Source organism: Nuphar pumila, chromosome 5 (assembly GCF_984573655.1).
Source record: "Nuphar pumila chromosome 5, dmNupPumi1.hap1.1, whole genome shotgun sequence".
NCBI lineage: Eukaryota > Viridiplantae > Streptophyta > Magnoliopsida > Nymphaeales > Nymphaeaceae > Nuphar > Nuphar pumila.
Window position 1 is genome coordinate 992062 of NC_143253.1, and position 13056 is coordinate 1005117.

The following is a 13056-nucleotide window of genomic DNA, read 5'->3' on the forward strand; positions in this document are numbered from 1 at the left end:
CCGACTAAGTGTAGCCGAGTCCAATTATGGCTTTTCTTTTGAGCTCAATAGAGAGCAGCTCGTGTATCTTTTTCCTTGAAGCTTGTAAGCTAGCCTAAGACAAGATGAAACCCCCATGAGACTTGTAATAGTGTAGAGACTAGTGGAGGATATCACCAACACATACTATACTTGTCTACATTTGCAATATTTGTTCTGCGCGTTTGATTTCAAAGGACCAAACTAAAGGTCAAGAGTCTTCAAAATCGATCCAAAATCAGGGTCCCACCATCACCCTCAAGGTGAAACCTTCACGTTTTCTCCATGGAGGAGGTTCCAACAACTTTTTCAAGTCTAGCAATTTTTTTTAGAAAGAGGTAAAAAAAAAACATTCTGCATTTTTTTCAGCATACTTTTATAGAGAAGTCAAAACTAGCATGGCCTCTCATTTGCCATGTGAGAGACAGTCACTCTTGAGGCCAACGAGAGACCTCAATTCAAAATATACACTCTCATTGCACCACTCAACTGCCCAATAGAAAATAATCCTGCAAATAAAGCGAGGGCAGCTGGGTGGCACCTTAAGAATGGCCAATTGATGAATGGTTAGGTGACTAAGGAGAGATTAGCCACATAAGAGGCCACCTCACCTCACATCCAATGAAACAAGACTACATGTGATAAACCTTACAACACAATGGATCCAAATTGACATTGGCCCAATTAATGCATTCTCTCAAGGTGGCCAATGTAGATCAAAAGTTTGAATTTTGGATCCCTCTCAAGATCCAAACTTGAAAATTGAATCTTTAACAAAATAATGGACCCAAGGTCCAGATCCAAAGCTTGATCAAAAAATAAAAACTACCCATATAACCCATACACCCTCTAGCATCAAAAGTTAAGCCTAATGGATACTAGAACTATTCGGATCCATAGAATTCAACACCTTGTGATCATCGCAAAAATTTTCCTCTCTTGTGGTTTCTCTCTCTTCCTTCTCTTTTCCTTTTCTAGCCTCTATTTTCCTCCTTTTTGGAAGGGAGAAAAATAAAAGACAAGAAAAAGAAAGAAGAGAGAGAGATGAATTCTTTCGCGGGGTCTCACTTAACCTTAATTTGAAAATATTTAGAAAATTACTCACCTCCATTTTGAAATATATTGCGGGAAAATGGAGAGACGAGATTCGCTCGTCGGTACGAGGTTCGACCATTCCTGACGCCTTGACCAGGGGTAATCGAACCAAGGATCAAATCTATGCCTTTTGCTTTGCCTAAATATTATCTAAGAATTTATCCTAAGTCTAAAATGCACAAAGAATCATGCTTGTGCAATACAAGGATGTATGCTCTTTTGGGAAAATGTTTTGAAAATCTCCAAGTTTTTCTAAGATAGACTTGATAATAAAATGGAGAAATGATTTCTGAATGATTGAATCTAACTTAGAACTTGAGATAGATCAGAAAAGATATATGAAGTTCTAAGTCTTTGAAATAATGAGAGTTGGAAGAATAAATCTTGATTTTGAGAAAGAATGATTTAAAGCTGAGGTAAAAAGAAAATGAATGAATTTTCAAAGTCAGAAATTGACTTTGAATTTGAATTTTTGAACCTGGTTTTAAGAGAAGAAGATGAAATTTGAAGTGATATTGAATTCTAGATTTAAAGTTTGAAATCATGATGGATTTGAGAAATCCAAATGGTATTTAAAATTTGAAATGGATTTAGGAAGTTCAGATGAGATCTGAAAAATGGAATTGGATTTGAAATCTAGAATTGGGAATGAAATTGGATTTTGGGTCCTGAATAGAATTGAATCTGGAATTCAAGATGGGATTAGATTCTAAATCCTAAAATGGATTTTGGATCTTAAAATGGGTTTAGGATATGAAATATGAGATCCAAGATAGAGTTGGACTCTGGATCCTAAGAGGGATTTGGATATGAAGTCTGAGATCCAAAGTAGAATTGGGTTCTGGATCCTAAAATGGAGTTGGATCTGAAGTATGAGATCCAAAGTGGAGTTGGATTCTGAATCCTAAGATGGATTTTGGATCTGAAGTCTGAGATCCAAAATAAAATTGGATTCTGGATCCTAAAATAGTTTTGGATCTGAAGTCTGAGATCCAAAGTAGAATTGGGTTCTGGATCCTAAAATGGAATTGGATCTGAGGTCTGAGATAAAAAATATAGTTGGACTCTGGACCCTAAGATGGATTTTGGATCTTAAGTCTGAGATAAAAAAAGTGCAGATTATACTTGGAAATCTGGATCCAAGTTGGGATTAAGATCTAACTTTGGATTTGGAATTTCAAAATTGATTTGAGAATTGAATTTTGAATATACAAATGAATTTCAAAGTCAAATTGGACTTTGAATTTGAAGCTTGAATCTGGAATTCAGAAGATGAATAAAAAAATTCAAAGTTAAATTGAACTTTGAGTTTGATTGGGGTATTTGAGTATAAAATGAATTTGAAATTTCAAAGTCGAATTGGACTTTGAAATCGGATTTTGCAAATGAGATAGAATTGATGAAATTGAAATAAAAATTGAAGAAAGGTATTGAAGATTACTTAGATTTTGAAAAGAATTTTGAAAATATGATGCAGTTCTGTCATAAATGATGAATGAATTTAAAGAATCTTGAAGTGGGATTTTGAAAAGCTATTCCATTCTTTAAATGAATTAAAAATGAGATTGAAGATATAATACATCTCTGACTATGGTCATTGAATGTATTATATAATAACCACATTTAAATTCAAATAAAGAATAAAATACATTTTTGTGATTTTATAGAGTTTAAAATGAAATCAACTCTCAATATACCTTGACTATGGCCATTGGTATATATATTGAATTAATTTTAGATTAGACTCTGATAAAAGAGGAAAATATTTAAAGAAAATATGATGAATTTTGAAAAGGGTCCAGTGTGGATCCAGTGTTATTTTATAAAAGATAAAATTACTAAGTTTTGTTTACATCCTGACTATGGCCATTGATGTAAATCATCAACTTATGGTGCAGTGCCATTCGTGTTTCACCATTGTGAGATTTTGGAAAATGAAGGTAAAAAGCATGAAAATAAGCAATTAATGATATTTACAATGCTCATTCATTTTATCTAAGACAAGAAATGTAAATTCTCATTTAAGATCTAACTATTACAACACATAAAGTTGAATTCACAACTCCAAGTAATGATATTTTTCACACATTCCCTGCAAAACACTTTAGTTAGTATGAAAAATAGAAGAGAAATTGCCCGTATCATGTAAATGTTTAATGATAAAATGCTCATGTACCAAGACATAAATGATGGAAAAGATGGAAAATGACATTACATATCTATATACACATGTGCATGCCTATATATATATATATATATATATATATATATATATATATATATATATATATATATATATATATATATATACGAGTATATATATATATATATCACATATGACATGCACTCAGTGTAGGTGGATGAGAGTGCTGAAAATGAAGGGATCCTGGGGAAATAGTGGTACATACATCAAAATGTGATGTTGATGTATTTACTGTGAAATGAGCTATGGAGATGGTTGCAAAATGGTGTGCTGCCTCACATACTATGATAACATAACATTATCTATATACACTCTCACCTTACTAACCGTATGGTGCTGAACATATCAATCCACACTGCTGACACCATTCTGTTATTTAATATACTACACTATGAGGTTAATTCACATGCTGATCAAGATCATAATGTATATATTAAATACTATCTGTTGTGACCCAAAAGATAACACAAATGCAAGGTGGCTATGACTAAATGAGGATGAAATACATTACCAATGCCATGTATAACATGAGGCAGGGGAGGTCAATTCCATCTAATTGCCTCATTTCCACCCTATGAGAAAAAGCTAATCACTGCTAGAGGAAGATTAATTTTAACATCACATTTGCATGGCCATAGGCCATAGGTGGCATGTGGTAAACAAGCCATTTGAGCAGAGTTTATGTTGTTGAAGTTTGGCTAGTTTAGGCTCAATATGTGTTTGAGCTCAAGACTGAGTTTGGCATGTTTTAAACTTGAGCCCAGCCACAACCTCTCATAATGCAATGCTCAAACTGGCTCATTTCACTAGAAGATAACTTTAAAGAATGACAAAAAGAATATTTGATACTGTCAAGGTAACAAACATTCATGAAACAAGGAAGACCCCAAGCCCATGGATTTTAGCAACTTTATATTGATAGGTAAATAGCTAATCAATCACATGAAAATAAGAATACACTACGCTAAGCTTAGAACCATATGTTCAAACTGATGAACAAGCTGATAGTTCACCTCTTAAACAGAAATTATCAAAGAAACCTGGACATTAGTTTTCCTTATTTTCTGGTAAGAGATCAAATATTTGCTAAAAAAAATTTGCTTAAATTAGTGGAGGGAGTTTATGCATCACATAGAATTGATTATCAAATAATAAATGAAAAACATATAAGGATGAGGCACCTTAACAACAACCAACACAATCGGCAAGTAGATCTCAGAAAGCCACTCGTACTGGATAGATCAAGCTTCTAAGAATTGATTCATCTGCAATTGCAATTGCATCAACACTCAATAGACCATTTTGATGAAGTCGTTGAATAGCTCCATCAGTAATAACATCTTTGGTTTGACTTGACAAAAGAGTTTATATGAGAACAATGAATCTCCTTTCTTTTTTTTGACAGAAAGCTACCAACTTTCTCACATCCCACCAAGTCTACATGAGCATCTTCAGAAGTTCTCATATTTCGAATCCCTTGCAGTATTGGGCCTCTAGTATGTTTTTCAAAAGGATGAGTCACCGCCAGGTTACTTGCAGCTAGAGAGACCCATCTCAGCATCAATCACATCATTTCTTTCTCTTGGTTGTATACAGGAGAAATTTTAACACCCATCAGGAGGTGACTGACAGGGACGCAAATGAACTGGAGCCTTCGGAGACCGAATACTAGGAACTCTTAGCTCCTCCTTGATTTTTTTTTTGCATGATTGATTTGGGCTATTGAAGGATTCGATCGATTATAGCCTCGCTGCCCAGATGGTCGGCTTCCTGTTAGTGCAGGGATAGTCGATCTCTTGCAGAGGTTTTTTTGAAGGAGGAAGCTTCCTCCTTGATCAACTGAAGACTTCTTTGTTGGTTGCTGGAGAAGGAGCGGTTGCTTGAGATCCTTGCAGGGGTAGCCGACCTCCTTCGGCTTGCTTCAAAAAAAAAACCCGTAGATATCAGGAGAAGAAAAAGAAGGAGAAGAATGAAGAAGAATGAAAAAGAAGGGGAATCAGGAGCGTGGTGGGGTGAAGGCGGATGAATTTAGGGTTTTCCCTTTGCTGATTTTAAAAAAGGTGGGGAAGAGTAATCCGTTGGCGATGAAGGGCTCACGGAGGAGGAGATGGAGGTTGTTGGTGATGGGCGGTGGTTGGAGGCTTCGAGAAGGGGGTTTCGGGCCAGAGAGGGTTTCAGTGAGAGAGGGAGAAGGCGGCGTAAGAGAGGGTTTGAGAAAAGGGTGGAGAGAGGTGTTGTCCTCTTTTACGAAAACCCTAAAAAAAGCAGATTTTGCGACGTGCCCTCCCCTTTTATTTTCAAAATTTTACAAAGGGGGGGGGGCTCCCGAGGTTTTTAGTAAAATTATCTTTAAGAAGGCTCAAAATCATTTGTTTTCTCGTAGTTTTTCCAATTTTTTGGTTTTGTGTTATTTTTCTATTTTTTTGTATTTTTGGAATAGAAATCTAAGATTTTACGAGAAAACAAAGTTTAAACACTATTTTTTTTGTATTTTTTTGAGAAATATTTACAAAAGTGTTTTTTCGAGAATTTCAGGCCATTTTGGGGAAATTTCTTCAAAAGAATGACTTTGGGTCCTGGTTTTGAGAAAATGTTCGAGTTTTAAAACTCGAATCGAGAAATACCACGCGATGGATCCAAACGGATGTCGGATGGACTGTCCGAGCTATTTAAAAACTATTTTTGGTATTTTCAGTAATTTTAATTTAAAAGTTGAGCAACGAGACTCAGATTTAGATCTTGACAATAGATCTGGACCCGTAATCAAGTTAGACATAAAAAATGAATTTAACTTCAGTAAAACTTGAGAAATGATCTGGAATTTAGATTTTAAGAGTGACTCAATTGCTCAGAAAATGAAATCAGGGGCAAAAAGGAAATATTTAAAAAAATTTGAAAAAATTGGGGTGTTCACACACCTATAAAATAAAAATAAAAATAAAATAAAATATACAAATTATTTTGAGTGATTCTAAAAATCACAAAATTGGAACCACACATTAATATTTATTTTTTTAGATGGACGAAACACAAATCTCAAAAAAATAATTCATGTAAAATGACAACATTATTCTTAGACCCCGTTTGGACCCAAAATAGGTATTTTTGGCTTAGGGGTCATGGGTACGACAATCTGAATCAGGTCATGCTCCTCGCATACATTCAGATTGATCCAAATGTGCTGCATCACTTACTCTCTAGGGTAGCTCATTTTTTACTTCACAGAAAAAATTTCAAAATGTAAAACAAAAAACTTCGTTCACTCTTTTTAGAAAGGCTTTTAAAGGAAGAAGGAGACCCTCCCTTAAACTCATTGTCTCTCATGAGAGGCCACGTTTTTTAAAATCAATGAAAGATAAGTCAATTATTGTTGTCTTACTCTTCTCCATTTTTGGCCAATGGGAGGCTTCTAAGGCTGATGAGAGCAGCTCATTTAAGAGGCCACCTCCCATTTAGCTATTGAAAAGCTAGCGAGGTAGCCTCTCTTGGATTGGACACTCCAAGTGGCCACCTCCATTTGGGCCAATGATGAAGATCCACTTGTGGGGTGAATTAGATCTTTCAAACTAAAAGATTAAATGGATCAAAGTCTAAATCCATTGCTGAAAAAAGAATAAAAACTACCCAAGTTACCCCTACACCTTCTAATACCCAAAATGGATCCTAACGGGTACTAAAACTATCCGGATTCGTAGAATTTAGCTCCTACTAAAAAAATACAATGATTATATTTGTAGTTCAAAAAAATCTCACATTTGAAACTAGATTAGCTAAATGTAAAAACAAAATTCTCATAAATGCAAAATTATGAAATAATGAAAATATCTGTATACCATGTTTTGGCTCGAATAAGTCATTTTGGACTTAGGTACAAAATCATTAAATATTAAATAAAGGACAAGAAAATAAACATAAATCATCTACAACACACACACACACACACACACACACACACACACACATATATATATATATATATATATATATATATATATATTTAAAAAAACCTAAACACAAAATCTAGTATCAAATATTAAATAAGACATAAGCAAACATACATAAATCATCCACGATAACAACCAAACACAAATACTACAAGGCCATATTAAATAGATGAATATATATATATATATATATATATATATATATATATATATATATTAAAAAACTCAAGAATGCAAGAAAACAATTACATATATAAAAAAAATCATAGTTGCACAACCCTTAGGTGTACAACTTTAGTGGAACAACGTTGGTCGTCCATCATCGTGCATGATGGATGACCAACATGTGAATTGGTGCAAAAAATGCTAAAAAACATGTTTTTTGTGATGTTTTGAGTTTTTGCAGTGGTTATGGATCGCCACTAGTGGTAGTCGAAATTGTCTTTAACACCCCCTAAGGGATGTGTCCAACATTAAAATTTTTGTTTTTAACGATAGTTGGGAACCACCGATGAATCCTTTTTTGCATGATTTTGACATTGTTTCAACATTTTTTGTTGAAAAAAACTTTGAGCATCCATCACATCCGTGATGGACGCTCAACAAGGCTCCACTAGTAGCTCCACTTCTATGGATTGTGTAACTACATGTCATTATGTGTGTGTGTGAAACTCACTTTTTGACTTAACCAAAAGATAGAAAAGTTGACCAAAAGAAAGTCGCAACCTTGCGAGATTGCTGCAAGATGATTTCACAAGAATCACTACAAAGGAGAAAGAGGAAAAAGGTTAGGGTTCCAACGAAAAATAAATAAAAAAACTGCAATGATATTATATATATGAATCAACAAGCATGTGAAGGTATAAACATTCACAATAGGTATTTGTGAATGTCAACACACATTTGTAGGCGCATGCCGAGTATTTAGTTAAAGGAGGTTAAAAGGGTTTCTTCATGAATGTTGTACTACATTTGTAGAGGTCGAATCAGAATGCGAACGTCGGTAACATTTGCAATAGGTGACTGTGCACATTTATAGATCTCCTTGAGGAGTATTTACTTAAGAAAAGTTCACAGAGTTTCTTATATTGTATTATATTTGTGGAGGTTCACAGGTTTTCAATTAAAAGATGTTTGCATGACGTACATTCAAATTTCGAGACTATCGTAAATGCATGGGTGAACTTACCGAGCTAGAACCTTTCAGTTAGAGAAGGTTCACATAGGAGTTGCGAACATTAGGAAAATCTCCTTTGTTGGGATGAAAGTCAGCCAATTTTGCAATTTTGTTGATGCGAAATCCATGAGGATCACAAAATGATCGTGCAAATCTCCTTTTTATTGAAAGGTTGTAAACTTCCAACAACTTACCTATAGATCACACAAACCTCATCAAGTTTGCTTGTGAGAAGGGCAAAAATATCCTAAAAAGTTGAGAATAAGAGATATTGGATATGCAAAAGATTTAAGCAAATTGGTAGGCATTTCGGAAAGTGCACTATTTTACAAAGAAAATATATATGGTTGTTTATTATATATATATATATATATATATATATATATATATATATATATATATATATATATATATATATATATATATATATATATATATATATATATATGTGGACCATTAGAATATGAGAATTGAAAATATGAAAACTAAAGTATGAACTAGGCATGTCATATATGTTTTTTGCAAATCCAACCCTGCAAATGTGTTCAACATGGTCCATTTGTTAGGAATTGACTGTTGGAACATTTTTTTTTTGAGACTGTTATCAATTTTAAGCCTTACAAAATATTGGTTATGCATCACGATCGGATGATTCAAGAGCCAGTCCCTTGAAACCCATGGTCAGCTTTAAGAGAAAAAAAAACCATGAAAATCTTGGTTATGATTCTTCGAGTTTTGTTTAGATCCAAAATATATACATAAGAAAGATTTTATCCGGTCTGAATTTTGTTATCCAAACCAAAAAGTGGATATTGTCCTTCCCAAACCAGAACGTGACCCGGTACCAGTAAGTTCGAAGCTGGGTCCGTACATTTTGGATCTGTTGAAGGTCAGATCCGTTGGCAGCCTAGCACATAGCAGAGATGCTTGGCTTCAGCAGAGGGAAGGAGCAGGGGACCCATCAGGCTCTGGAGGGAAAGCGAATCAAGAGGAGAAGGGAAGTGGAAGCGGGAGGGCGAGGTGAAGGGAATGGCGATGGAGGAAGGGAAGGTGGTCCTTCTATTGGAAGGGCCGGCGGCGCAGCCCAACTGGAGCGGCGGGCTCAAGCTGGACGAGCCCATCGACGCCCTCCCCTACATCGACGACGAGTACGGCGACCCAAGGGTCAAGGAGGAGGTGGACCATATCGTCGAGGAGGAGAAGCGGAGGAGCCTCAGGAAGCCCGCTGACATCCTTAGGAGCTTCCCTCCCTCCCCCAAACACGACTTCCAGGTGCTTCTCTTCCCCACCCATCTCTCTTTCTCTTATTTTCCTGGCGAATTTGGGTGTTGTATTTCTAGCAACCCCAAAATTCTGAAATTGGTGTTTTTTTTCTTTGTTGTTGTTGTTTCAATGCAGAACCACCCTCTTCTTTTGAGGGAGTACAATCGCGTGAAGGACGGGAGGCCCCCGGTGCCGCTAGACATGACGCGGTACTTGCGTCTGGATCCGCCACCTGCACCTCGGAAGCACGACGTCGATGCTTGGAAGCATTCTCTGCGGAACGCCCAGGCTCAGTTTCAGCACCAAACAGTCAGGTTCTTTCTCTTTCTACATCTTGCTTGTTTTTTTCTTAACGGGGTCGTGTTAGTTATTTTGCTTGGTGAAATTTCGTTTGCTTCTTCTTTGTAACGTTTGGTGGTGTTGGAGGGTTTAGGAGTAGTGAAGCTTTTTTCTTTCAGAGAGAGGATGTACTAATTGGAATTCTCTTTTCTATGAGAGAGCCAATTCAAGTGACCTAGAGATCAACTTATGCATGTAAATATTTGTTCCTTTAAGCGTTATAGTATCAGATCCCAAGGAGAGTCTGTATCCTTTCTTTTTTCCATGTCTATAGATATCTATCATCCTTTGTTATTTTGCTTCCTTCTTTTGGTCCTGTAGCCCGTCTGCACCCTTGGACCATGACTTCAGGAGATCCTATATAAGGTATCTAACTCGCACTATGTGGGTTTTCTAACTATCCCATTTATGTGACAGAAGTCCAGATCATTCTGTTAACAAATTGCATCACATTGTTAAAAGAGTTAATACATCTATCAGAATTCCGAACACCTAATCTGTCTGCAGAAGCTGAGAACTTAACTCATCTCCACTGTAAGGAGGTGTCCATGTTTGCTTTTTTCTATCCATTTTGGATGGGAACAAGAGATTTTCTGGGTTTTGTAGTAGCTTATATTTGGAGGGTTGTGATGGCTTATAAAGAGTGTCATGACTGAACAACTAACCAACCTTACTATGTCAAGGGTTCCTCAAGTACTAGGATATGACGTAACAACCCAAGATTTAAAACCGGTATTTTTTTTTTTGTATAGCAGTGAAAAAGCAACATTTTTTATTCCAGTTGAAAACCTCGGGCGGGTTCAAGATTCAATAAGACAGAATAACACTTATAAATGATTTAGATTCAAAATAAGAGTATTTTCATTCCAAAATAAACAATAAGGTTTTTTACAAAATTAGTACAAACAAGTACTCAAAACTCTACTTCTTGAAAAAGGAAGATGACTGGCTTTCGACGCCGTCACAGCTTCTCGCTACGCTTTCACAACTATTTAGTACTTGTAATTTGTAAGGGGTAAATATCCACAAGCCCCAAGTAGGAATACAATAACATAACATATTTGCATAGAAATAGAGATATATGAAATGCCATTCTTTTTCATGTAAATAAACAATTTTCAGTGTAGTCAATAATTTCAATACCATATGCAATAACCATACTCATGCATGACTTACCTGTGCAAGCAAAACGTTCACAATAGACATGAATAACTTACATTTCTTTCATTTATGTTTTGCTTTCTTAGATGATGCATGCCATGTTTCACTATATGCACAATGAACTTTTGTTTCTCTTTCACGATATTCTGTAGGTACTACATAAACAATATCCGAATAAGAGGCTCGACCCAGTGGTACATTCAATCAATTGGTAGCTTATTACCCTAGTCTTGCTCATCTTTTCCGGTTATAGGTGTGGGAGGACAATGTCGAGAAAGAGCTCCTACTATCCCCAACTTGATATATCAGAATTATTTTCAGCTGAAACAATCTCACTACCACCCCCACGACATTGGTGGCAACTATCCTCTATCTCTATGGCTGGGAAAGCAACCCTTTGTGTTTAATATCCCACAAAGCCAAAAGTATCACTTACCCTTTCATCGTAAGCCCACATACATATTTTTAATTCTCTTGACATACATGCTTAAACATAATTAAAGCACACATGATTTCACATTAAACCATCGTAAGGTTCTTGGCCACTCATTTGGGGCACTTAACACATATCGGTCCATTTGACCGTTCACAAGGTTAGGAGCCACTCATCCAGGCTCGAGCCTTCATAAAACAATAATTGTATAACATGTTCTTCATCATAAACATTATGTAATTCATATATATATATGTATAATTAAATATGCATTTCATTATTCGACATGTCATAAGCATAAAATATCATGCTAACATACATCGTAAATCCAAATCCTGATTGTACTCATGCATAAAAAATCTGGTTTCTCGTTCATATGCAATATTTAAAACAAATATGATTGCGTGATAATTCAGAAATATGCATATTAAAAAGCCTGAACTACATACATACATTTGCTCATAAAACTCTGAAATACACATGTTAGAATATGTTTATAAACTTGAACATATACGTATTTTCATTTGAAACACATTCGAAATACTTGCGTATGGAAAGTTTCAAAACTTTTTGCGCACATACATATTTTTGCTCATAAAAATTCAATGGCTTCATAAATATACATTTTTCTCATAAAACGTGCAACACGAACAATTTTTGAAACTATATATATAAAACTTTATAAACACGAAAATCCAAGCATTTCACATAACCTAAAACTATGCATGTATATAAGTTATTGTAAACCTACCTCGTGATGCGTGTGGTCTTATGAGAAATAGAAAAATCCCAAAAATATCCTTGGGGATTCTCCTCGATAAGTGTGACATAGTTTGACTGGTGTTTGCCGGTGACATGGCGATAAGCCAGGAAGGGAAAGGAGGCACAATTAGCGGAGGGAACAACAGGTCGGTCAATCGATTGTCTAGATGCCGACAGTGGTGGTGGTTTTCACCACCATTGACGGTAGGTGGACGGTCTGTCGAAAAATAGCGGAAATTCAGAAAGGGAGCAGGGGTGTGGCCTTCGCCCCTTTGCCGAAAATGCTGAAACAACAAGGGAGGCAACAAGAAGGAGGAGGCACGTTCGTTGAAGATTGAGGTGATGGCAGTGGGTGGCAGAGATGGCAGTAGGGCAGAGGTCCAGGCAGTGGTGAGGGAGGAGGAAGGAGAGTGGCGTCGATGACTGGTTGGTTGGGGCTGATGTCCACAGAAACCAGCGAAGAGACTGGCTGAAGATCGAGGTGATGGCAGTGGGTGGCAGAGATGGCAGTAGGGCAGAGGTCCAGGCAATGGTGAGGGAGGAGGAAGGAGAGTGGCGTCGATGACTGGTTGGTTGGGGCTGATGTCCACAGAAACTAGCGAAGAGACTGGCTGGAGTTCGAGTGGCAGCAACACTGGAGGAGAAGGTGGCTTCTCCGATG

General features: G+C 36.3%; 1 protein-coding gene across 2 annotated transcripts in view; it reads left to right on the plus strand.

The window, feature by feature from the left end:
* The first annotated feature begins 9385 nt into the window (after window positions 1-9385).
* The window catches only part of LOC149836395 (pre-mRNA-splicing factor SPF27 homolog), a 30178-nt gene continuing 26507 nt past the window's right edge, over window positions 9386-13056 (plus strand). For both annotated transcript variants that reach the window (XR_016431789.1, XM_090005317.1), the window contains exons 1-2: window positions 9386-9709; window positions 9836-10014. Coding sequence is in view for 1 of the 2 variants with exons in the window: in XM_090005317.1 (XP_089861443.1) it covers window positions 9467-9709; window positions 9836-10014 (422 nt within the window). In the remaining variant the exon portion in view is untranslated. The remainder of the gene's footprint in view (window positions 9710-9835; window positions 10015-13056) is intronic.